The 27,596-nt window shown below is 38.9% G+C and overlaps 1 protein-coding gene across 20 annotated transcripts in view; it reads left to right on the top strand.

Moving 5' to 3' along the window:
• Window positions 1-26,568, top strand: part of LOC124110305 (androglobin-like) — a 156,123-nt gene extending 129,555 nt beyond the window's left edge. For 14 of the 20 annotated variants that reach the window (XM_046469566.2, XM_046469569.2, XM_046469568.2 and 11 more), the window contains 24 exons: window positions 582-618; window positions 1,739-1,915; window positions 2,701-2,857; window positions 3,501-3,615; window positions 3,944-4,111; window positions 4,711-4,852; window positions 5,593-5,631; window positions 6,110-6,163; window positions 8,662-8,676; window positions 11,324-11,360; window positions 12,673-12,767; window positions 13,615-13,708; window positions 13,823-13,957; window positions 14,520-14,673; window positions 15,251-15,438; window positions 15,929-16,137; window positions 16,908-17,002; window positions 17,213-17,275; window positions 17,915-18,026; window positions 18,955-19,163; window positions 19,743-19,838; window positions 21,122-21,369; window positions 22,101-22,284; window positions 23,793-26,568. In XM_046469566.2, the coding sequence (XP_046325522.2) occupies window positions 582-618; window positions 1,739-1,915; window positions 2,701-2,857; window positions 3,501-3,615; window positions 3,944-4,111; window positions 4,711-4,852; window positions 5,593-5,631; window positions 6,110-6,163; window positions 8,662-8,676; window positions 11,324-11,360; window positions 12,673-12,767; window positions 13,615-13,708; window positions 13,823-13,957; window positions 14,520-14,673; window positions 15,251-15,438; window positions 15,929-16,137; window positions 16,908-17,002; window positions 17,213-17,275; window positions 17,915-18,026; window positions 18,955-19,163; window positions 19,743-19,838; window positions 21,122-21,369; window positions 22,101-22,284; window positions 23,793-23,996 (3,027 nt within the window). In that variant the 3' untranslated portion in view covers window positions 23,997-26,568. Of the gene's footprint in view, window positions 1-581; window positions 619-1,738; window positions 1,916-2,700; window positions 2,858-3,500; window positions 3,616-3,943; window positions 4,112-4,710; window positions 4,853-5,592; window positions 5,632-6,109; window positions 6,164-8,661; window positions 8,677-11,323; window positions 11,361-12,672; window positions 12,768-13,614; window positions 13,709-13,822; window positions 13,958-14,519; window positions 14,674-15,250; window positions 15,439-15,928; window positions 16,138-16,907; window positions 17,003-17,212; window positions 17,276-17,914; window positions 18,027-18,954; window positions 19,164-19,742; window positions 19,839-21,121; window positions 21,370-22,100; window positions 22,285-23,071; window positions 23,765-23,792 lie in introns of those variants that run through there. The other 6 variants (XM_048384480.1, XM_046469558.2, XM_046469559.2 and 3 more) reach the window with 6 other exon arrangements.
• The last annotated feature ends 1,028 nt before the right edge of the window (window positions 26,569-27,596 follow it).

Raw genomic sequence — 27,596 nt, 5'->3', positions numbered from 1 at the left:
TGCAAATCCTGCAATCGACAGAAATCTGCATGACAGTTTACGAACCGGATTTTGATTTGGGTGCGTGATTTTGATTGGACTATGCATAGTCTCGTTCGTCCAGCCAAAATGTAACTCCATAATACCAGCCTAGTTCGACATGGGTGGAAACTGGACTTTTATAGTCAGTTAATTCCCTTGCCTCGGGAAGATGGTGTAGAACCAGTAGAAATGAATACTTACTTTGTTGAAAATAGAATGTTTATGAAGATAGATAGTGAGATTTCTAAACCTGTGTGTGCTGATTGTAGAGTATCATTGATGGTGATATATTGTCTCATATATGTAAAAATACTTCTAGATGTAGATGATTAACTCTCATATCAATATCAGTCTCAATAACTGTAATCATTCTGCAACATATAGGTATGATAAAACATTATTTCCTCACAGAATTTAACAATGTAATTGACCAGTCTGACTTTCAACATGTAATCATGTCTATTTCGCTGTGTGATGTAGAGTAGTGACTGACAGATATGTACAAGGGGAAATCTACATGGGGATATTGACATCTGTTTATTTTTCATGCTGTGTTTCAGACATCCAGTCCTGATGACCGCTCGCCTCACTATTTGTGTATCCTTCCATTAATTTCTGTGAATGTCTGTTTTGATAAAATAGACTTTTAGCTCACGGAAGAGGATTTAGCTTATGGATTGGTGCATTGTCCAATATTACCCATAAGGGTAGCATAATCGTGCTTAATAACTTGCCGATATTTGAACATATGATTTTACCTATTCTCAATGCTCATTGGTCAGTTGAAGCCATGTGACGTCACATCACTTCAGTGTTGAGAAAAAATGGCCATGAGGTCACAAATTGGCTGCTGTCAGTGACATTTCTCTGTAGGATTGACAATTCATACATATTTTCTTAATTTTCTCTTAAACTGCCAATGAGTAATTAATATATAGAGTAATCTTGTGAATGAATGCTCTCCAAAGGCTCAGGATCAAAACCATTTGTTCATTTGTAACATAATCTGTAAATCCACATCGCTCATTGGTTTTTCTCCAACTATCTCTCTGTTAGTTCATCTGTTAATGTTACATCTCCAACCATCCATTGTTTAAGGCGTCGCGATTCGCTGTGCAGAGTTGTGTCCCCTGGGCACGCCAGAAACCTATGACTGTGGGTTCGAATTCCAGATCGCCCCGATTGTTTCTAGGTTTGTCAGCGCCATATTTGTGCTTGTGGGTTTCACCGAAGTGGTAAATGTCTGAGACCTGCATCACTTCGGGCTTTCCTCCCACATTAAGCTGACACGCTGTGATATAACTGTAATACTGTTAAAAGCTGCGTTAAATCCAACTCACTCACTCCTCCAACCCAGTCTATTACTATGATTGCCTTCATATTTGCTTTAATTGTACTTTTTCAGATAAGTGAAAAAACACTTTAAAAATATTCTTAAACTGAATTAAGTATTAAGTAGTCGATCGATGGATTTGAGTGAAAATATGTTTGTAGATACTATTATTAATATTATATAAACCAAGTCAAGTACGAAGCTGCCATATCAGTCAATTTCAAGGAGGTCAAAGGTAATTCTGGTACAAGATAATATTAATGTAAACTATATTTGACAACATTTTATTTACTTATCTTAATCAAGAAACAGAATTATAACTGTTTGATTAGTTGAGTGATTTTACTTTCCGAGATTGATAATGGTGTCCTTAACTGTGTGAAGTTGTTGACAATTTGGAGGCCACAGATATAGTGGTTTCATTCTCGGCCCTGCCGCGGTGGTTTGATCCCCCGCTTCCTCCCATGGACGAGAAGAAGTCTCACACCAGTGTGAAGGGAGGGAAAGACAGGGACCTGGAGAAGGAACCCACGGGTCTCACCAGCAGTAGTATACTTGATGGTAAATATACACACATATCACTTGTTGGTGTAATGTTGAAAACAGGCTTAATGGCATATACACAAAACAAATCATGTCTGTAGCCACCTTCCCAAGGTAAGGGAGTTTGACATCGGGCTTTGGTAGATTATATTCCAAAGATACTATCAAGCATCTTCCCAAGGCAAGAGAGTTAACTGACATGGAAAAGTCCAGTTTCGACCCTTTGCCGAGTTAGGCTGTAATTTCTTGGCTCGATCATAGCGCCACCTGTGGCTATTACGTGATTTGTCACCTTTATGTCCCTCCTATTGACCAATCAGATTCTCACTTCTCACTTGGATTTGCATAAAGAAAATGGCGGCTCCCAGTCACGAGGATCAGATTGATAATCAAGATCTTTATTGTGATAAAACGGGTCTTACTTTGCGAAGTGCATCAAATCACGTGAGCACCTTGATTAAAAACATGTTGAAAATATCTGTTGAAGCTGAGTTAACAGTACACATGCTTTGCAGATCCTGCAACCCTTCACTCGTCAGATACCAGAAGTATTCACTCGTTTCATGTAATTGGTATTACACGGGAGCTCTTTTAGTTTTCTATATATATTTTGTACCAAGGGACATAACTCAAAAGGCAAGATTCATCAATTGGAATGTTACTGTCCAACTTAATGGGTTTTGTTGTTTAGCAAAATGTCGGAAGAATATTAAAATAAATGTTTATATTGTCAAAGTTAACAAGATAGAGATTTCTTCTTGTGATTTATAGGTCTTAATGAATATGTGGTGGATGTTCTGTAGGGTCAATCAGTCCGGAGAAGCCAACATTTCCAGTACCAGTTCATCCTGGTACCCTGGTAGCGGAGCCGTATTCCTGGAAGAGTCTGGTAACTGGACAGCCGATTCTGAGACTGCGGACAACTGCCAGCAGAGCTGCGGTGCTGAGTCTCCCAGCTGGGTCAGTAGCAAGCATCTTCATCAGCTGTTGTTGCCATGGTTTCTGATATGTCTATGTTTGTACGTGGTTACTGCAGCAGAATAGGTCCCTGGTCTATGTTTGAAGTTATGTTGTAGTCTTCTCTCCAGCAATAACTCAGTTTGTTACTCCTTAAGAGATTTGCGTTTCAAACCATTCCTTTTGGGATTTTGGAATAGTCTCAAGGACTGCATGCTGTTTGTCGGAGGTGACTAAAATTAGGATTCAGGGTTTTTCACTTCACCATGTCTGTCATGAGCTATGGCCACTTTGTGAAACAGACCCCGGACCCCGGACCCCGTACCCCGGACCCCGGACCCTGGACCCTGGACCATGGGAATGAGTACATCTTGAAATGTGTGTGATTGAGTGAATGGAACAATGGTCAGACTACAGGCTGCAGTGTTAGATTTTTATCATTACAACCGGTAAATGTTGAGTCCAACACCCCGCTTGTTGAAAATAGGAGCAACTGTCAACACTGGTTGGGTACAGTGACTCCCAGTCATCCCGATCCTAGGGTGTTCCCACCCCTCATTTTAGTCATCATATCACAAACACAGCTTAGGTGCTGGGCAGCCATCGGACATGTATGTGTGTATAACCTGCTGTTCCCATGTTGCAGGCGTCATGTTCTCCGCTTCATGATGACTGGACCACTCGGCTATCATGTCCACCTGTGTTCCGCCACGCAGTTTGTGTTTGGAGACGAGGAGACTGTCATGTCGCAGCTCACCAATGTAAGTACACACATAAAGTAATATGTCATGTAACATTGTTGCATAACTTGTTTATTTAAATGCTGAACTGAAGAAATGCTATTAATACCATTGACCCTTTATTTCACTTAAGTTGGGTTTTGTTTAACCTATGTAACATATCAATGACGTAATAACGTAAAATAATTCATGTCTTTTAACATCTTTCCTTGGCTGTTTTAACTACCATTTTGAGTCAAAAGAAATATTATTATTTCTTGAAAATAATCTTTTATCAAGTTATTAACAAATCCTTTTTGCAAATTCAGTTGACAAATCATAAAAATTGACAATAATCATGTAATTTCAGGAAAGTTGTCGTTTCCGTGACAACGCAGTCCAGGTGATCACAAATCTGGGAAAATGCATCAACAACCTCGGTGACACAGAGATGTTCCGACAGGCATGGGAGGACCTGGTCCAAAGTCACTGCCCATACCGCAATGACAAACTCATGTCCAAGACTCACCACTTCCAGGTAGGTGACCGGGCTCGCTGATCTCAGTATGATGTACATTCAGGTGAACATGCTCAGTCATGACTCACAGTGAAGACTGTTCACCTTTTACAATAGTTTCTGGAGGCATTATTCTTCTTGAGGCCTTCTACTTCTTGAGACATTATACTTCTTGAGGCCTTCTACTTCTTGAGGCATTATACTTCTTGAGGCATTATACTTCTTGAGGCATTATTCTTCTTGAGGCCTTATACTTCTTGAGGCCTTATACTTCTTGAGGCCTTATACTTCTTGAGGCATTCTTCTTCTTGAGGCCTTATACTTCTTGAGGCCTTATACTTCTTGAGGCATTCTTCTTGAGGCATTATACTTCTTGAGGCATTATACTTCTTGAGGCATCTTGAGGCATTATACTTCTTGAGGCATCTTGAGGCATAGAGTTATCGTAGTGCTAAGGTTATCCATGACACCCATAACACAGACGTACCAGTGTCTTGCGTTACAGTCGCCTTGGTGAACAGGGCCCTCCTCCACAAAGTTTACAAACACGTCACAAGTTATAAAATCCAATATAACAATTTGCTCAGCTGTAATTATGTGATCTCTATTTTCTATTTCAGGTGTTCAATGAATCTCTGTACAGCATGCTGAAGCGAGCGCTGAAAGATGTTATCACCTCTAACATGGCGTTTGCATGGAGGGCTCTCAATTTCGATGCCACATCTTCCAATATAATGGGTCTGACTGTTGGGAGTCGACCAGGTTGGTAGCTGAACTAAACATGCCTCATGTCACTTGAACAACTGTCATGACACTTGACCTCTCATGACATTTGACCTCTAATTTTTACATAAATTAAGAGTGTTCTGCCCTTTATTAAAGCCTCCTCTTTGAGAAAAATAGCTATTTCATAAGGCTGCATTTGTTTTGTTTCTTTTTTAAATTTGTTAATTGTAATGTAAGTGTGACTGAGTGAGCTAATATTTAATGTCCCATGTTTCAGCCATAAAACAACCTCTTGTCAAAGATTCATTTTTTTGGCTACATATTGTCAGAACCTGATCTAATACTAATAGCTAGCAAAATGTCTTCTTTAGTTTCATCACATATTATCAATGGACATTAAGCATGTAGCCAGTCCCCTCTCTATTTGGCTTCCAAATTTGAGGCCTTATACCCATCAGTGGCCACAAGGATGGATTGTGTCTCAAAGCCTATTGGTGACTATTATAATATCTAATGGTGATGATACAAGTTTTGAGTTATTGTTATCATATTTAATACTTATGCGTGAAATGTGAATCTCAATTAATCATTGTACAATGCGGTAGCTCTGTAAGTATTTTGAAGAAAATAAGGTGCCAGACATGTCCCTGAGAGGAGTTTGTCCTAGCCTGCTGTCAAGATTGCTTCTTCATTTGGCTTTTGCATCAGATTTTGGAGCTCTAGTTATTTGAATCCAAGTGTTATGACAGTTATCTCAAACTGACAACATTTTCTAGGTGCCCCTGAGGAAGTGCTTCCCAACACAAGCATGAAACGTATGCATTTTTTTTCCATCAAAGAAGTAGAAAATTTCGTTGTGTGCTTCATCAATTTCTAGCAAAATTTGCTGTTTTACAAAAATTTGTCCTTTTTAGAATGTTTGTTATTGGTTGAAGGGAATATAAGGATAATAAATGAGTCGACTGAACTTCTATTATTTTTCTTTAATGTTTATAAAACATATTTACAAGTTTTTTTGTCAATCAGAAATATGACCCTTTTTAATGATAATGGATTCTGTTAAAGATTTTGAATTAAATGCAAATTTTGACTAGAAATACCAAGATTTTTCACGCTAGATGTTCAGACTCAGTTTTCTCTACACATTAGGTGGACCACCCACATGTTAACTTTCTTTTCCAGTTTGGTTTGGCCGAGTTGTAGCTTGCAGGCTTTCGCTGAATCATAGATGTCTTTTATGTTTTGTTGCAAAAACGTAGTCACATGACCGGTAGTTGACCAATCAAATTTCAGCCACTGGTTCGACTAGTCACCGGGGTTCAGCGAAACCCGGAAATAAGGGAAAGCGTAAGTTGCTGAAATCCACCTAGACTAACAGCTTTGATTCTGTATGTTGTGTGTGGTTGCGGGTCGTCAATTTCATGTACATTGCATTGTTGTCACTTGCACATGTGTCTTTGTGTGTATCAACAAACTCTGTGGAAATAACTCCTTTGTAAATGTTTTCAGTCGCAATTTGGTGAATTTAGATTACGACTATTATTTGAAACTATTAATCGACTTGTGCTGTATGTTCTCGTCCAGTTTTAAAAGCGTTTATTCATGGCACAAAAATTCTTTTCCTTATGAGGGTATTAGCCACTTTGATATTTCATGTCAGTGTTTACACTCTTAGCTTCATACCATTTCATTTTATTATTCCTTAAAATAGTCTGGCCAAATTTGGTCATTAATAAATCTATTTTTGTCATGGAAGTATTTTTTGTAGATTATGGCTTAATATTTTAATTATTATTGCCAACATTATGCCAATAGGTTTTTCCTTTTTGCGATACATTATTTGATAGAGTTTGTTGCACACACAAATGTATTCCTGGTGGAGGTTTGTATTGTGTGGTGTGTGTTAAATTGAGTGTTAAATGCAAATTATGGTGACAGGCTCTACGTGCTTCTCTGCTTTCACACAAGATCACATGCAATCACGGGTATGTGAGGAATTTGAGTTTGACATCGGGCTTTGGTAGATTCCAAAGATACTACCAAGCATCTTCCCGAGGCAAAAGAGTTAACTGACTTTAAAAATCCAGTTTCCACCCTTGCCGAACTTAGGCTGGAATTACTTGGTTCGAGCGTAGCGCCACCTGGAGCTATTACCAGTTATGTCCCTTCTAAGCCTCTCCTATGGACCAATCAGATTCCACCTCTCGTATCACTTGAATTTGCTTTACACAAAATGGTGGCGCCCAGTCAGAACTATCTGATTGATAATCAAGATCTTTATTGTGATAAAGCGGGTCTTACATCGCGAAATTCATCAAATCACATGAGCACCTTGATTAAAAACATGAAAAGTTTTGGAAAATATCTGCTGACAACGAGTTGGCAGTGCACATGCTTTGCAAATCCTGCAATCGACCAAAATCTGCACGACATTTTACGAACCGGATTTCGATTTCGGTGCATGATTTTGATTGGACTATGCATAGTCTTGTTAGTCCAGCCCAAATATAAATCCATAATACCAGCCTAGTTCGGCAAGGGTGGAAACTGGACTTTTATAGTCAGTTAACTCCCTTGACTCGGGAGGATGCTACCAAGTTGTAGGATTGTTTTGTGGAACAAGACCTAATCTATATGCAGTCTCAGTGTATATAACATTTATCATACATTTGAATTATCCTTCACATGAGCCACATGCTATTAGCGTTTTACTTCATTTTTTTTGCATTTTTAAAAAACAATTGTTAGTTAGAATTTTAGAATCAAATTCAGTAAAGGCTTGCTTTATGACTATCCCAAACACGTATATACTGACACATCAACCTTTCAAGGCCATACTTTTTCTTGGTGGTTACAGAAGTTTTGTGGAAAATACTGTTTAATGGGGAAGAAATAGATGTCACTTTAACAGAGTGGTGTAGGGGGTGATCTTTAAGCAGTTACCTGAATATGTTGGTATGTGTGAGGTCGGGGTGGAGCAGTGAGTGGTGGAACCATGGTTTTGTACATGAACAAGCAAGGTTGATGAACACAAATGTTCAAGAAAACTGTTTTGTTTTAATATTATTTAGCACAGATTTTTTTGGATCAACACATTATTTCGCGTTAGTTTTACTTTATATATTTTTACCACTTTCCTTTATTTTTGGGTGGTAGATCTGTAAACCGACTTGAAATAAGGTTCGTCTAAGTGACCAAACTTCTTAACACAAATTAATGTATTTTATTACACACTGTAAGATATAAACAAAAGGTGCACGTCATGAATTTGCCAAGCACAAATAATAATTGCTGAGATGTTTACATTGTTATTACTAAAAAAATGTTTTTCATTTCTCACCAAACCCCACATATTATTTTGCATGCTTTCACCTTAGTTTAATAGTGGAATGGGCAGAGATTTTAGTTTCTGTTTTTTATATGTGTAATAATACCTAAATATCTATATCATGAATTTTATTTCACAAAACATTATCTTTACAAAATAATGAAACTTATTTCATTACAATATAAAAATATTTACAATACTTAAGGAAGACATAATTGCTAAATATGATTATCCTGATATTTGAGAAAGCTAATTTCTATTTTCTAGCTTTGCAGAATTTGCAAACTCTGTGACTTTAAATGTCTGACTGGAAAGTGATTTACTGAGTTTGATGTGCTTTGTGCAGAAAGTTTAATTCCTATATATTTTAATGCAGATTCAGATATTGAATTGATAATAGCTCCTGAATCATTTTCCACGTCACAACCTTCGTCCTGAATAATCTGGAACTGTGATGTGATCTGATCTCTGACTGTATTAATCATGAGTTTTCTCTTCTACACATGCTACCATATAGAGGCCCCGCCAGAGGGTATGTTATACTGTTTTATAATCTGATTTTTTTATCAATAACTTTGTTATTGTGTGACGATAGATTACTTAGGGACACACATTCTGTGAGACACAATCATTTTTTGTGCAGAGTTGAATGTCAACTTAAACTCTTGCCCTGATTTGGCCATCCACATTAATACTGACTCTTGTGGTAATGGCCGAAATGCTAATCAATTTATGATGACAATTATTGATGTAAATATTGATGGTTTATATTTGAGTAAAATGTTGTTTTACTCTTCTGTTATGAGGGGGTGAAAGTGTAAGTGAAAGTGAATTTTGAAACTGCCCCAAACCACCGCGATGTAGCTGGAAGAAAACAACAGTCACTCATGAACGTCAGAGATCTTTTCCTGTGCGTAATACATATATACATATATATAACATGGGGTAGATCATATTTGGGATATCTTAAAGCAGATATAAAAAGCTTCTAATCTAAATATTGCCTTAGACTGGAGGATATTTGTTTTTGTAGCCTGAAGATTATCTTATGGGCAATACACGATTTAATCAGATTGGTGTCTTGTTTTACACACTGGCTTGACCAGGGGTCCGGAAACGGTCATATGCGCTGGACATGTCCGATTGGGAATCTCAAATGTCCGGTTTAAAGTATTGCTTACCGGACATTTAAATTTTTCTGTCCGGACATTTAAAAAAATATTGTCCAGACATTCTTAAATTTTGACCGGACATTATTATCAACAGTTAGGACTGAGCAGTTTCTGTCTGCAGTTGTAACACAATGAAGATTATCTACACTGACAAGCTTTGATTGTTTTGATTGCTGTAAATACATCGTACCTACATGATAGTCCAAGCGGTCAATCACTGTAATAGGCAATAAACTGAGTTGACACTGATTGGAGACACTGAGTCGAGGATTAAGCCGCTTGACACACCTCTCATAAGTAATCAAACACAAACATAAAACATATGTCACCCAAGACACTGTCACATGGCTGTCTGTGTCCTTGACTTAGAAAGTTCAAGAAAACCATCTGATGTTGAATATATTTTACAATTATGTAGACAAGGCTATAAAATCAGTGTTTGATCATAGCAAACTATCTCTTAGTTTTTAGTTGAAAACGATCTTTTGAAAACCATTGTCACCCATATCATCCATGATCTTCTTCAAACACTGGCTATATGTGATGTAACATGAATTATTAATTCAGAATCTAGATACCAAGAAGTTAGTGTGGTGTGTTCAGCTGCTGACCCCGTTGAAATCCTTGTTTTGGTTCCCCACATGTTGAAACACTATATACCCTGCAGGGGGTGCACTGACAGAGACGGGGTAGAATAGGTCTTCAGCAACCCATGCTTGCCGTAAAAGGCGACTCTGCTTGTAAGAGGCGACTAACGGGATCGGGTGGTCAGGCTCCTGGCTTGGTTGATGCATGTCATCGATCCCAATTGCGTGGATTGATGCTCATGATATCAATCACTAGATTGTCTGGTCCAGACTTGATTATTTACAGACGGCCGTCATATAGCTCAAATATTGCTGAGTGCAGAGTTAAACAACAAACAAACAAACAAACAAAACTAACAGAGAAATCTTAATAATGGAACACGTAAACACTGAAACACCATTTATCTAGAAGGGACCTTTCTTGTTGTGTGCAGAATTGGTTTTACAACAAAGTAATGCCTCTTCTTTTTTATTGTAATATTAGTTATATTTACAAACAGTGACAATCTTAATTCCAAGTTGGGAATTTCTGATGACATACTTGGGGCTGAATATCATCCTCTGAGCAGGTTCCTTCAAAACAATAATCATCTTGTAGGTGGTGTTTGTGGATTAACAGGTTCCAGACTAACAATTCGAGGTTTCAGTGTACACTACATTATGGGGTCGTCTGAAATGATTGTGCATGTCAGCTGATAGATACATGAGGTACCGTATTCGATGTAATAAGCGCCCAGGGCCCTCTCAAAATTAGAAATAGGGGGCTCTTATTAGAATATTATTTTGGTGAAAAAACAGTTGAAAAATCTTAAATTTTGTGGTCTATGCTGACAGCCTGAAATGTTTACATACGACAGATATAATTTTCCAGAATTTAATTGCCCATAATTGAGGGTACATATAACACACGAGTGCGCATTATACACGAATAAATAAGTCTTGTGTACATTGATCAATCGGAAGGGGTGCTAATTGGGATTGTGCACTAGCCAATACATAAGCAAATATTGCCATGAGCGCTTATTAGAGCGTGGCGCTTATTAAGTTAAATACGGTATTATATTTATCATGGTTTTTCAGTTTCCTCCTCCTATGGTTTATTGGGGGCAGGGGTGGCCCAGTTGTCTAAGGCGCTGTGCAGAGTTGCGTCCCTTGGGCACGCCAGAAACCTATGATTGTTGGTTCGAATCCCGGTTCGCCCCGATTATGTTTCTAGGTATGTCAGCACCATACCTATGCTCGTGGGTTTCACCGAAGTGGTAAACGTCAGAGACCTACATCACGTCGGGCTTTCCTCCCACATTAAGCTGACACGCAGTGATATAACTGGAATACTGTTAGAAGCGACGTTAAACCAAACTCACTCACTCTCTCACTCTATGGTGTATCATGTATTCATGTGCTTCTGTCTGTTGTGTAGGTGAACCAGAGAAAGTGGAGAACACATGGGCCAACAGGTGAGTGTGTTCACATGTCACCTAGTGTCATCTTCATGGGAACTGATGCTATGAGTTATGGTGTCTGATGTTGCCGTATTCCGTGTCATTTTAGGTTAGCAGAAAAATATTTTCCTGCTAATCTAATATGACACCGAATACTTACAACTAAAGACACCATAATGAATTTATTATGCTGAAAAGTTTACACTATTTGGTATCTTTGTCGCACATATCATATCAAAATGAAAACTTGATACTAACAACAGTATAAACGCGCGGACCAGTACATGTTTCCGATACAATGCTTTAATGTAAACATAAACCTTGACAATGGAATTTATAATTCACCAAATGTGAACGTTTAAAGTATTATAGCTAAAATGGATAGAATTATCATAAAAATCAGAATTCTACGGGCCACTGTTACTTCAAAGTCATCTGCATTATTCCTAACGGCGGGCTACAATCTATTCTATTGCTATGTGACATCATTGGCGTCACGTTTCTTGTTTGTGACGTCATCCTATATTATTATGTTATATGACGTTACTATTTGTAACTCTGTAACCTCCGTTGTAAGCTCTTTTTCTCTATAATTATTTTTAATAAAGTCACGAAGGTGGTTTCTTCGAAAATTAATGTCTTTGAAAATCACAATTAATGGTATTAAAACACAAACAAATGTGTGAGGTGGCTGTTGGAAAATCCAAAATGGCTGTTACTGACGGTATAAGGTCTCATATGCTCTCTGATTGGTCAATCTCACTTTGAGGCATAATAAAACACAATATGCTTCTCATTTGTGTCTGCAGTGTTTAATTTGGCAAGAAGTTAGAATTTTCTGATAGTTGTCAGATGTGTTCATATGAAAGACAATTTGCTTGTTTTAAACATTAGATTGTATAGCTGATGTCAAAAATGCTGATTTTTAGAGATTTTTAAGAAGTGTTATCAAATAATTGAACATGAGCAAGTCACTGACAAGAGTTGATTCTTTTTTTGAGAGTACTGCAATATCACAATATCATAAACAATTCATCTTTGGTCACAGACTTGCTCATGGTTAAATTTGCACTTGAAATTTTAATATCATCCTTTTTCACTAATTTTAGCCATGAAATTGATCGTGTCAGAAGTGCAAAACAAGCAAGTATAAGAAAGAAACAGGCTAGTTGTCATCCATTTGAACATGTCTGATAACTTGCAGAATACTTTGAAATATTGTTATGAAACTTAACATTTCCAATGGGCCCAAACTACTAACAAGTGTTCTGGTTTGAATTGAGGTTAGTGTTTGTGAGTATTCATGTCCATGTTGCATGTTTGTCAGAGAGCCGACACCTGATGAACATGTGGCTGCAGTGAAGATACAGAAGGCTCACCGGGGTGCCTGGGTCCGCAAGATGAAGGCAGCTCGCACGCCAGGTATGTTCAGAGGCTTGTGAATGCTCCTGTCATATTCTTTAAGCATTGATGCTACCTCACTGCTTGGTCCTCACTGTTTGAAGGTTCATACTCCAATGAACATACACAAAGTCAATTCTTATCATTTTTTGTATTACTGTTTTATTCCTCAAAGGATGTAGTGCTAGATCTTATACGTATCACTGACAGCCATACAAGAACTAGCTGTATCGCGAAATAAAATCGTTCCCCTTGAGAGGTGACATGGGCTCAACTTGCGTTAAATATCCGTGGTAGTACAAGAATGTATTCAATCATTGGGTGAGAAAAGGCTCAGTAAGTCATTCACAATGACAGCGCGTCATAACACATTTACAAGACGTCAAAATGGCCAATACGATAAATGTGGCAGGAGATATTTCCAAAGTTGTTAATGAACGATGTTGTTGAAAGATGCGTCAAATGAATACAAACCTAAATTTGTAGTTTGCTGTAGACTGCAACTGTCAGTGATCGAGTCAATACTACGATAGCCTTGTTGATGAGCATTTCTAGGATGGGTTGTAGCAAGGACATATTGAACAATCATGCAGTCCTACTTTCAGACGTCTCTCAATGTATACAATGCTGAGTTCAAGATGAAAGTGTCCAAACGATCAGAAAGAAACACTTTTGTTTGTATTTGTGTAAGGGATCCCCAGGAAAGTGGAAGTAGTCCATCTGTATTCCTTGAAATGACATGAAAAACGTATGAACGTCAATATCACTGTCATTTGACCGGCCTCGTCCAGTGAAAAAGCAGTATATCGTGTAAACTTCAAATTAAAATTCTATTCTTGTTCTAGTCAATCTGATTACTGCTTTGTAGGAACTGACGAGAACCTAAAAGCAATCGAAGACCTTCAGAAGTCCTGGTCAATCTTGGAGTCCAATGCTGAAGACAATGGCCTATATTTATTCAGGTACATGTTAGACATATTTTGAAAGTTATTAACTTTGAAAAGAAAATTAGATTTTTTTCCTGGAAATAAATCAATGTTTCTATGAACGTATCCTGTATTGATGTGTTCCTACAGGGAGATGTTCAAGAAAGACCCAGACATTATGCCCAAATATCCGTTCTACAAGGATGAGTGGAACAAGATCTCCTATGCTGATTACCGGGGGGTGTACCCTGACCAGCCTCCCAACACCTGGTTCATTGTCTTCCGGTTAGTCTCTTACTTACAGCTATCTGTGTGATCAGAGAGCCTGCTATGCCCAAGACTGATTCCCAACATGAGTACTATGTGTAAACCAATTCTTGGTGCCCCCTCACCATATTACTAGAATATTGCTGACAGTAGCATAAAAACGTTACTTAAACACTCACTAATATTTCAAAATTTTGAACAGTGTGATCTCACTGATCTGTCAAGGACAGACCAGACCGCCGCCTCCATGACAAGACATCAAAAGATGGTACTAGTTGTTGTCCTGCCTGGCGCTCAGCTGTAAGGGGCTGGTCTGCTCAGAGTCATTATATTGTGGTATTCATGTTAAACAGCAACATGGTATCCCAGTGGGCTTGTACTATAAACTAGGCATTAGTTGCTCTAAGGTGCTATAATCTTGGACGCGACATTAAACCTCATTTCTCCTCACAGGCAAATATTGATTCTCAGAGGTGAGGCTTGGGCAGACTGTCACCATTTTCCTACCTGTTGCTTGTCTCCAAATATTACCATCACCATTTGTCAAAAGAAATTGTAAAAAGTGCTGTGTTGTGAACAGGGAAGTGTTCTACGTGAGGGAGGAGATGCTGGCTGTCCCCAAGCTGTATGTTCCGATCAACACGTGTATGCTGAGGGTGGTCAACAACGACACCGGGGAGGAGATACCACGGGTCTTCCAGAAGGTGGCGCCATACGTCTACAAGAAAAACAGGGTGAGGGGGAGGAACTTTGAACAGCTAGCTGCAGAGTCGGCTCGATTGTGTGTAGACCTCTGCTGATGTTGACAGCTTGGTGCATGTTTAAAGTGGCAACCACAAAAGTGAAAGCATGAGCTCATTTAAAGTCATTCGTCTTATTGTCTCTCTACCCTTATAGATTGCTTTACTATGGAACTCAGTGTTTTCAAAATCACGGAGGGGAGCATCTGGGGACCTCAGTCTTTTATCCTCAACATGTTAGGACAAGGATGCAGCTGACTAGCCATGATGTGAAATAACATTATTGATTATATACAATGTCAAACAGGAGTTAAATTTCATGTCACGTTTACACTATTTCAATCATTTCACATGCATCCAAGAGGGGCAACTACCCAAGTTCAATTAGTTGTCAACCTTTATGAAATACCAAGCTAATGTAGGTTCTGTTTGTTTATGCATTACAGTACTTAACATTACAAAACAATGTATTTCCAAGAAAATGACTATCTGTCAATAGACGCTTTGACAAACATGTCAAGTAAATCTGTTGCACCGTAGGATGATCTCAGTAAACATTTACTGCCAACAGAAAGGCTACACGTTCGTAGCTGAGGCACGGACTCTGGACCAGGGGATGATGAGTGGCAGCTGGAGGATGCGTCTGATTGGCTCCCTCAGCCCCCTCCCTTCTCCCCGCAACCAGGACGTCAACAGCTCCTTTACTGCCAAAGAGATCCGAGACTACTACCTGCCAAATGCCAAACATTCCATATTCAGGTACATGGTTCATTCATAATACAATCTTTAAACAAAATAATATTTTTCCTGATGTTTAACGCTGCACTCAGCATATATGACGGCGATCTGCAATTAATCAAATCTGGACCAGACAATCTAGACATGGGCATTGATCCATGCAATTGGGATACCATGCCATGCATCAACCAAGTCGGCGAGCCTGACCACCCGATCCCGTTAGTCGCCTCTTACGACCAGCATAGTCGCCTTTTACGGCAAGCATGGGTTCCTGAAGACCTATTCTACCCTGGAATCATCATGGGACAGATATTTATGAAATGTGTCATTTGACAGCATGGCCATAGTTTACTTTGCTTGCTGTAAAAGACTGTCCAAATATTGGTCCAACACAGATGAACGTTCTCCTTGCATCGAAACCTCCTCTACTGATTTCTTTTCTTCTGCTCCACGATGGAGATGAAATATTGCTGTTAATCTTCATCAATTCACTTGCTGTATCTTGTTTCAGGTACACAGTGAAGGTGACAGAGGACCACCTTGTCAGTCTACAGGTCAACACCTCCAAACTGGACGTCTATATCAAGCTGTCAGTCCTTGACCACACAGAAGAGGTCATCAGCGCCGTGGGCAAAGGTCACATCGTCATCCCAGCGTACATCTTCCAGAAGGACTACAATCCTGAGGAGCAAGAGGCTAAGAGGTCCAGCTCCCGAAGCTGTGAGTACATCTCTCTCTCTTGTGTGTTCAGCAGGCACGGGTGCTCTGTCATCTGTCTCTTGTGCAGGGTTAGAGTTTAACACCAGCCCGAGCCAAGTACAATTTCCTGCGGTCTAGTACAAATTTCCCAATTTCCCCATTACATTACAAGGGCATTCTGTCTTTACCTGGGCTAGTAAAGCGTTTGAGTTCAGTTCTAACCCTGTTGTGTATGCAGCATGCATGGGTGCATCTGTCGTCTAAGGCCCCACATCTCCCTGAGAGGGTATCATAAGTCCATATCATTCAAAGAATGTTATTGTTTCTATAGTTTTATTCATAGAATATGTGTTCATTAAATTTGGCTATGTGCGACTGGGGTCCATGCAGGAAGCTTAAGTACTGTAAGTCCCCATGGTCCCTAGTATGGTGATCTACCTTCAGTTGCTGGTGATCTATAGCCCGTTTTTATAATGTGATGTTATGTATAGTGCTTTCCATTTTATGATTCCATACTAGTTTTAAATATATTTCTGTGATAATTATTTTACTGTCCTTCGTTGGCAGGTTTTTATATAAGTTTCAATGTATTTATTATGCCCTTGATAGTCACGATATGGCTGAAATATTGCCAATGTATATAATTTTCACTCACTCACTCACTCACTCACTCCACTCCACTCCACTCACTCCACTCACTCACTCACTTGTTGCAAGGGATTCCCTAGAATGTTTTGTGGTGTTCCCTGTCCTGTTCAGTTATGTGATCAGCTGTGTGATGGTTGTTGCAGCCAACCGTGGAGGTAAGGGAGGGACCAGCATACTGAATATGGCCGGGAAGGGGAAGCGAGGAGAGTCAGCCAGGAGTGCTGATGGAAGGAACTCGGTAAGATCTTAGCTGAATGTTGCAGGCCTTAACAATGTTCATTTTTTAATAAAGTATTTCATAATATTTCTCTCATTATTCCATCACACTGTTAAAATCATATGATGGTTCACTATACATTTCTGTTCTTTTGTTTTCATGAACAAACCACTTCTAATGTGAATTAATTGCATTCATTCTTGTTTCCATAAATTACCTATCTGATTTCAGAGAAGCAGTCAGCATTCTGAAGCTGGAGTCAGTGATTTGGAGCCAGAAGAAAGGGACACCAAGGTGAGAAAGATACAGGAGTGTCATCATCATAATACGGGGCGGTCAGGTAGCCTAGTGGTTAAAGCGTTCGCTCGATACGCCGAAGACCCGGCTTCGATTCCTGGCATGGGTACAATGTGTGAAGCCCATTTCTGGTGTCCCCCGCCGCGATATTGCTGGAATATTGCTAGAAGCAGCATAAAACCATACTCAGTCACTCACCTCATCATAATACCTGAATGTGTTGGCGTCAAGTACCTGTCAACATTCAACAAGGGTTCTGGTACTTCATGCAACCTTAGGGCGGTCGGGTAGCCTAGTGGTTAAAGCATTCGCTCATCACGTCGAAGACCCAGGTTTGATTCCCGACATGGGTACAATGTGTGAAGCCCATTTCTGGTGTCCCCCGCCATGATATTGCTGGAATATTGCTAAAAGCAGCGTAAAACCAAACTCACTCACTCACTCACTCATGCAACCTCATGAGTAGTGTATCATTAGGCCATGTGTACATAGAAAATGATAATTTGAAATAAAATTAACAGCAGCCTTCATTTCTTTGTGAAATCAGAAGACACTTCAATGATCCAATATGAGTCAGGAATATGAAAATATTTGTTATATTTGAAGGAAACTGATATTATATTCCCTGTGTGCCAGCCTCACAAGTACATAGTCCAGGCTACGGTGCTGAAGAACAGCTGGCCCTTAACTGAGAGGGAGTGGGGCTTTGTACAGACCCTCAAGGAACAGGAGAAGAATGAGCTGAAAGGTACATGCACATGGTTAATAGAAGTCAAGGAGAAAACTGTCGACAATTTTTGTCAACGGTCTGATCATTGGATTACTATAATTGGTTGTAATAATGATATATATAATTTCACAACAGCAGTTTGTGGTCTTTGACCTCAAGCTTTGTCTCTTAGTCGCAAACATGGACAGATTTCACTCAAACGACAAGCCAGAGATTTCTGCAATATTGCCAGATCATACATGTAGATTTGAAAATGTTGGAAAGGAATTTCACAGATGTATCAGGTCACATGTTGTGTTTACAATCTATGAGGGGTAAAAATGTTTGGATGCATTGGTTTTTATGTCTTCCATCTTCCTGAGGCGAGGGAGTTAACTGACTATAAAAGTCCAGTTTCCAACCTTGCCGAAATAGGCTGGTATTATGGAGTTACATTTTGACTTGACTAACGAGTCTATGCATAGTCCAATCAAAATCATGCATCGAAATCGAAATCCGGTTCGTAAAATGTCGTGCAGATTTTGGTCGATTGCAGGATTTGCAAAGCATGTGCACCGCTAACTCGTTGTCAACAGATATTTTCCAAAACTTTTCATGTTTTTAATCAAGATGCTCACGTGATTTGATGCATTTCGCGATGTCGGACTTTTTTATCACAATAAAGATCTTGATTATCGATCAGATTGTCTTGACTGGGCTCAGCCGTTTTGTTTGAAACAAGCAATCCCAGAGGTGGAATCTGATTGGTTCATAGGAGAGGCATAGAAGGGACATAACTCGTAATAGCCACAGGTTGCGCTCTGATCGAGCCCAGAAATTCCAGCCTAGTTCGGCAAGGGTGGAAACTAGACTTTAAAAGTCGGCTAACTCCCTTGCCTCTGGAAGATGTATGTCTTCATGATGAAGTAAATATTAACGTATATCCATGTTGACAATGACTCCTCAGTGTCCTACAAGGAGCGTCCCCCCTCACCCCCCAAGGAGAAAGCCCCAGCGGCAGCCACCCAGAAGAGCAAGCAGGGCAAGGGCAGCAAGGCTGACAAGGGTAGCAAGGAGAAGGACAAAGACAACAAGGGGTCACGACCTCCATCACAGCAGTTCGACATGACCAAACCGTTCTGGACCTTCAGGATTGTCAGTGATGCCAGCGCTGCAGTAAGCATGATGACTTGTACATTTAAATATGTAGCTGCGTTGCTGGAGCAGAGAGTCTGATCTTGCAGGAACTGGCTGAACATGGTGATCTTGAGGGAGCAGAGCATCATAAATGGCATAGCTTTATGTGTAACATTTCTTGGTTTTAGCAGAGCCAGGAAAATCATTCTCTTCAGTGTGTGTGATCTTGTTTCCAGAAGTATCATTCATGTTCTTGTGAACAGAGTATCTGCCTGGATAGAGGTAGGTCGGGGTTTTGATACCGGCCGTGTCATACTAGAAGATGTTAAAAGATGGTACTTGTTACCCTGCTTTGCATTAAGGGGAACAAACAAGGACTGGTCGGTTCAGTCAGTATTCTGTGTCGGAGGGGGATCCATGTCCAACTGCCCATGGTATCTCAGTGAGCAAGCACTATAACACCGGCATCAGTCCAACTAGTACAAGCAGTCACACACATGTGCATGCACATTGTTATACACATGCAATAATCTGAAACATGACTTACATTAAACTCCAGTTTATCTCACCTCCTGATGACTGTTGTATGAGTAACAGTATGTATGATCTTGTTTCCAGGAGGACATAGAGACAAGAAAGGACACTGAGAGGGCAGACGAGATCCGAGCCTTGAAGAAGGCATGGGAGGATGCAGAGCCTGGTAGAGCTGTCAAGGTATGTCTGTCTTCATCTTCCTGCTGCTGCTGCTGACTGCCTAATGGTTCCTTGTGTCAATATTAAAGTTGGATTGTAAGATACTGTCAGATGAAGCCTATTTTGAGTATCGAGAATTGATGGACATTCTGCATTGTGAACTTTTCTTGAATCATAACTGCAAATGGCATTGAATCCTTGGCCGTATGGATCGATTCTGAGGATTGGATGATTTTTGTGCACAATTGTGCTCATGGGTATCACCAAAGTGATAATTATGAATATGAACTCGGTTTTCTGAGGTGGTGACAATGTGTTAGCTGTAGGGGAGATTTTAGTATTGCTATATCGATACTCATGTACACCTGGAATTTATGAACTCAGCTGATCCATTATATTTCAAAAATTGAATTTTCTGCCTTCTCCATCTTAACCATGGTAACCTTAATGAATGTATTTGATTCTGTGGCAGTGAATTATTAGTTCAGTATCGATATTCATACATTTGTATCGATAGAGTATCAACATAAAAACATTACAGATACATCAATATGTATTGGAGAAAACACGCTTATGCGAAGCCCCCCCCTGGTTTTTCCCGACCCCCAGGGCATGCTCTGTCTACCAAAAGCGAGGGAAAGTGTTTTTCCATACTTATAAACCGAAAAAAGAAACTTAAAACAACATTTATCAACATTTTTATGTTTAGAACATACTTTCCTTGAACCATAGGAAACACGAGTAAAATATCTGTTGCTGGCGTACGGATCTTGAAAAGGACATTCTAAAAACCAGTATGGCTTATCAACACCTCTGTAGCCTCGTGGTACACTCACTGGGCTACAGATATGAAGGTTGCGAGTCCGATCCTCGGGTATATAAAGAAAACATTTGTCATTTGATTTTACATTTCATTACATGTTACAATCTGAACGGAAGTTACATGAATAAAATACCTAGGACATTATATAAAATCCCTGGGGTATTATAGCAAATATGACTTGAATATCCTATAAAATCCCTGGGATATTATATAAAATCCCAGGGATATTATATAAAATCCCAGGGACATTACAACATCCCTGTTTATGAGATTTAACCCGACTGGAAAGTAAAACCTCACAATAGGTTTTAATGCCTATAGAAAGAAGTCTCTTACTTAATAGCGATCCCAATGAATAGGTTTATAAATGATGATATCCCTAGTGAGCTGGAAGATTATGTGTTATCATATGTGGCAGTGAGGAAGCATTCATTCAACTTCAGTTATGATGGACTTGATCATACCTTCCTTCCATTGCCAGGCCATGCAGTCCCGCCTCAAGTACCTTAGCACCCACATGATCCGGGTGCAGCCAGACGGTGGGGAGGAGGCCAAGGAGGAGAGGCCATCCACCGGGGAGGGTCAGCCAGCGGAGGAGGCCCCACCCACATCCCGTGAGACCCCCATCTCCTTCCTGGACCAGCCCGAGGGGGAGTTGTCACTGGAGCCACCACCCCCACCCACACCCAAAGAAATCCTGCAACCTCTAGATCTAACACCGTTCATAAAGTAGGCTTTTAATAATGTGTTTAAACCTTGTAAATCTGTAAGGTGTTTCTGTTAAGGTGTGAAACCTAAGTAAATGCGCCTTGTATTTCTGTACCACATGTGTTTTACAATAATTAATAAGAAAATGTATTTGCTTTGTATTTTTTAGCTGGTAACCATGATTTGAACGTACGAAGAGTGTATTTATTGAACTGTGATAGAAGTAGAATGTTGTATCATCAACCACAGTATGTGCATAAATAATGACTAACAGAAGAATTTCAGCAAGTTTCACAAGTAATGCAACATTCTTTAAACACATAACAGTGGTCAGTTCATAACATTGGTCAATAAGTACACTATTGGTCATCGCTTGACATGTGGATTGGACTGCCTCCAAGGCGAGAATCTGTACTTTATTGAGAAAGTGTTATCCCAAATATAACATGCCTTATCAGATTAACTGTATTAATATGAAACAAAGGGGTGTTCTTTAACTTCTTTCGAGTGGTGCATACAAATATGCAATATACAGAAAGTACACAAATATACTACACTGCCACACAATTCATTTTCAGAATAAATTTGTTTTGTGTTGATAATTCAAAAATCATCTCATGATGCAATGTTTATATCGTAGTACAACGTGTTGCCATTCACCAAACATACAGAGAATCCTTTAGGTCTTGTAATTTAGACCTTGTATCACTTTACTGAGGTCGGTTTTAGATTTAATGAATTTTATTGACTAGGAAAACAACAGACACTCCTCAGTATTTGGATGAGAATGAAATGCAGCAACGTCTGGAGGAGAGACAGAAGGAAATCTTGGAGTACAAGCAGTTCCGTGAACGTGTCGAGAAATGGAGAGAAGAAGATAGACAAAGTCGTAACTTGACAAAAATACGACAACTTGATCAGGCCGAGGAGCTACAGGTGAGATGAACAAGATACTAATGTAATTGTTTACAGAGCCCTAAGTAATGTGAACACTTGACCTCCATTCATTTTTGAAGACAATGCAACTTTATGGTACCATGAAAATTGTCATCAGCACTTTGATTTAACATCGGCACCCCGCATATCTCTTGTATGGATATGTCAATTTGTGTTTGGTCAAGAGGGTGTTTTTTTACCAACGTTTCCATGAATACGTTAGGTTAAGCAGTATAATGCATTAACATGGTTCTGTGGAGATTCAGGGTTGGAACTGGTCACAAACAACCTATGTTGGTCGAAAGAAGCGATCCAAATGCATCGGGTGGTCAGGCTCCGTGACTTGGATGATGATGTGTCATCGTACCCCGACAGCATGGATCGATGTTCACAGTATCAATCACTGTATTGGCTGGTCCAGATTCAATCATTTACAGTTATGAAGCTGGAATATTGCCGAGTGCAGCTCTTAACAACAAAGAAACATTAATATGTTACTTTGTCTCCATGTCCAATAATAATTTCTTCTTACACTTTTTAAAATTGTGTTGATATTAAATTGTTTAAAGTTAAGTATTTACCAACACAACATTCGACAATGTTCAATTTTAACAATTTCTTTGTTATGTTATGAGCTAAGCATTATTTTTCTTGTATTAGGGTAGTCATTTATCAACAAGAAACTATTTATACTTTGTTCTGAATGACCAGTGTCCCCATAACATTATCTCTTATTTGGAGAAAGGATTTGACTTCTTATTGATATAAATGAATTGTTTTTATAAAGGCTGCTTTGGATAATGCGAGGGATGCGTACCGTATGGCTATAGAAAACCACCGTAGAAAGTGTCTTGCCATGCCGGCTTTGTTTAGTGATTTTGGCAGTGGTTCAGTTCAGTCAATTCATGATTCTGAGCTCGAGTTCATAGAATAGTTCCACCTTGAACATTTGATCCATGTCCACATTAGTCATTCCTAGTTTTGTGTCACCCCACTTGGCTGTTGGATGCAAAAGTGAACCTGTGCATGGAAATTTGTTGTGCTATTTCCTCACCTTGTGTGGTCTGCCCGATCGGGTTTGAACAGTGTGTTGTAAATACAAATTGTCAATATAATCATGTTTCCCTGACCAAAGTGTGGACAAAGCACACTTCATTGTTATTGGAATGTCAACTACCTCGGATATTTATGCTTTATTGATCAATTTCATGGTTTACGATTTGTATAATATATAATGAATTCAACAATAACGATTAATTTTTATCAGTTCTGTGTAGAAGTGGAAAATAAATATGCACGAACATTGGTTGCACTGGGTATGGGACTAATCTTCACCCTCTCCCTAGGTGTACATGTTTAAAAAAGACTTACATTGATGACTATGCCTGCCCACCCCCCAACACCCCACCCCCTTTCCGTCCATATTGCATGACTATACCCCTCCCAGCTCTCCCTGACCCCAATCTGCCTCGTCTCACCCTCCCCGTCCTCTTTATTTCCTCCCAAAGGCGGCACTTGATGCAGCGAGGGATGAAGTGAATGCTCCAAGAGAAGCGTTCCGACAGAAGTACTTGGAGGCAGAACGCAAGCGTCTGGAAGAGGAGGCGGCCAAAGAAGCAGCCTCGAAGGCCGAACAAGAAGCTAAATCTCCCAAAGGAAGGCAAAAGAGTGCTAAAGGAAAGAAAAGTCCGGGAGGGAAAAAGAAGAAATAAATAATAAAGCGATGTTCAAAATCTATTATATAAATCAAAGTTATAATTTATTTGGAAATCATTGTTTTATTTGAAAATTTATTTTTCAGTTTTTGATAGGCCCTTTTTTTGGCTGAAACATATCTTGGTTTGAAGGTCCTTCAGTATTCGTAAAACACTGTAAAAAGAAAAAGAACAGACAGACCAATTGCACTAGTAGTTTTAAATTGTTCAATTCCAGGTATCCATGTGATTATTTTTCTTTTTTTTCGATACATGATGCTAACAATCTTTCTTTTTTTCATTAAGGTATTGAGAATATGGGGTCTGAATCATAAGAAATATGATCTGATGTTTAGAACTACCAGTATGGCCTTGTTTATCTGAAAACTGATTTTTAATGTTGTGCATGACGTTAGTAAATAGGAAAATTATATTTGCTATATCTCTGAATTTTTGCACAAGGGTCATTATGGTACCTAAGTTTATTATGAAATGTGTTATTTTATTCAGTGCCATCACGCATAAGTGTTTTGAAAGGGTATTCAAGCTTTATATAGTTTTTCCTCGAATAACTTCTATTTTATACTAAAATTTGAAAATATTATTTGTTATATTTCAGGAATTATATATTTTAGGTTTATTTTCTCAAATCACGATAAATTAATTGTACATGCAAATATGAACTTGAGTTTAATATTTTTTAATCTGAAACTCCTTAATATTGCCGAAGTGCTGTTACTAATGCCACCTTTGATTGACTGAAGAGAGCTGTATCTCTTGCATTATCTGTGATATTGACATGAAAGTGATTGATGTGTGTATATATCAATATATATTTACTCCAATACATGCCTCGCGTACATTCCACCTTGTATCATACAATCAAGATGTTGTACTTTGTGTTGTAAATTAGTGATCTGTATCTATAACAATCTTTCATTATGAATACGACACGTTTTGTATGGACAACGTGTTACTTGCACTTTAATATCTGTCGTACAAATACAAATCCCACATTGTGTGTTTCATAATCTCATATTCATCTGATACCATTTTACAAAAAATTAAGAAAAAATCTTCCAGTTATTTTGTTAAAAATCTTCAAAACATTGAACAAATATAATTGTCAATCTAGGTGACTTACTTAACTGTGTCCTGAAAATTCATCTATAATTGTTGTAGTTTTTAATTTAAATCATACATGGATAGAGAAACGCAAATGTATCAAAGATGTTGTTTTGTTAATTATATTTTTTGTCTGCCTTGTCAGATGTGAAGACCTGTTGGCCCAACATTACTTACAATTGTAATTATTTGTACATAAGTGAATATTACAGCACATATACAAAGCTTACACATATATCCTGTGTTATTGGTCCACATGCATTTCGTCACATATCACTCAAGCTTGTGAAATCAGCACCACAGTCTTACGTCAAATTTAGTTTTCTAACTCTGAATGTTAAAGAATATGTCCTCTTTAAATCAGTTTATTACACACACTGAACGTAGAGAGTTTTGGATCTCTCAATACGTTTTGCACTTGTAGTAAATGGTTTCTGTGTAACCATTATTTTCACCAAGTTGTACATATAGTTTTACACATCAATAACAGAACAGCAAATATAACTCAATAAATCAGTAACCTTGTGTAAGGAAGCAATAGATTGTTGTCGGGGCAATATGGTGAACTTTGGGTCTGATCAGACTTTGTCAGTTCATGTTTGTTTTCTAAAGATTCAAATAATTAAAAGTTCTTGGTATTTATTACATGTAAACGGAGATGAAATGATTTATTTTTTTTATAAATACAAATTCAGAATGTCTTAGAAATGTGACATTGGGTGATATGCAAATAAGTATATATATATAAACATAGTATGTGTTTAATGGTGTAAACATTTGTTTAGGTAACTTCTGAGAGCATAGTTTCTGTTAAGCAAAAAGAATAATTATTTTTTTGAAAACCTTCACTATAAAATCTTTAATATTTTACAGAATGCTACGAACAGCATTCCTAAATATGGAAACATATTGCTGAATATATGGAAATGGAGTGGACAGATAACAGTGTTGTCAGTTTGTGTTGGTGTCAAAATACTGTTGTAGATTTAGGGACAGTGATGTAGTGCCTTTATAATTCTTTTCGTGACCTTATCGAAACCGATCCAATTTCCCTTGTAACAGCAAGGCGAACGCCCTTAGCCTATGTCTCTCCGTCCCAGATGAACCATAACAAACCAATCCGTCCCAAACCCAATGATTGGACGTTCAGTGAAAAATGACGTCAGTTGATTGGCCCTTCATTTCCGTCCTTTATTAAGATGGCCACTGGAGGCCTATTCTTGCAAGTGTCAGTGGCGTTGTTGTGATAAGTGTTGTTATGCAAATTCCTTGTAACATTCCTGTGTTGATTCCTTAAATGGCAGTTATTTCACATGTGTGGCCTTACTCACTGTATAATAAGTTGTCATTAGTAGCACTGTATATAGAACTCTCACTCCACCCTCGTCACCTGCTTTGGGTATTTCACACAACACTGCACGTGTGAACAATGTACTTGGACATTCAGTAAACTTGTTGAAAGACATGGCCGAGGTGTTTTGTTTCTATCCATGCTTTGAATTACATTTCAGCCTTTCATGTGCAAAGTCTGGGAATGATGGGGTTTCAGGCGGCCAAGTCGTCTTTGATGATGTCGTTGGCTAAGCTTGAATCTTGTGGTTGTGGGTTAAATTCCTGGGTTTACCCTTATTGTGAATATTGGTCTATAAAAGCGTTTTGTTCCGCTATTTCGGATTGTGGGTTGGAAGTGCTCCTCACCCACCCATGCTTGACAGAAGCGGTGACTTATGGATCAGTTGGTCAAGTGACTTGGTTGATTGCCCTGTCATTATACCCAACGGCCTTATTCGTTGATCATAGCATCACTGGATTTTCTGGCTGCGGTCACATTGGAATATGACAAAGTGTGGTGTACACAACAAATGCAACCATTTCCGTTGGTGTGACAAGACCTGAAGGGGCGGTGGGGTAGCCTAGTGGTTAAAGTGTTCGCTTATCACACCAAGCTCTGGTTTGATTTCCAGCATGGGTACAATGTGTGAAGCCCATTTCTGGTCCTCCCCCAAGTGGTTTATTCTCAATGCAGTGTTTTATTGTACGATAAACAACTCCCACTTGTTTATTTCTTAAATAGTAATGCCATAATATATGCTGATGTCACAGACAAGAAACATGATGCCAATGATGTCCTATTACAACAGAACAGATAGCAGCCCGTTGTCAGGGAAATGAGGGGCTTCTGCTTAACTCTTTTTTTACAGTGGCCGGCAGATTTCTGATAACCTACGGGCAGTTTTATGATAATTCTATTCAGTTTAGCTATAACATGTTTAAGATGTAATTGTAATAAATCTGAATAACCACTTGCTGAAGACCCACACATAAAACAAGAGATAAAGACTCTGCAGCGAATAGCTCTGGAACTGTGTTCCCTCAACATGTGCAGCAGCACATTACGGGAGGGTTTGCAGTATATGGTAAATGAGCAGTTATACATACTATACAGAACAGTATACATACCATACAGAACAGTTATACATACCATGCAGAACA

The sequence above is a fragment of the Haliotis rufescens genome, unplaced genomic scaffold, assembly GCF_023055435.1.
Source record: "Haliotis rufescens isolate VD_foot unplaced genomic scaffold, xgHalRufe1.0.p SCAF_5, whole genome shotgun sequence".
Taxonomy (NCBI): Eukaryota; Metazoa; Mollusca; class Gastropoda; order Lepetellida; family Haliotidae; genus Haliotis; species Haliotis rufescens.
Note: the sequence above shows the minus strand (reverse complement) of the source record. Positions and strands in the feature narration are given on the sequence as shown.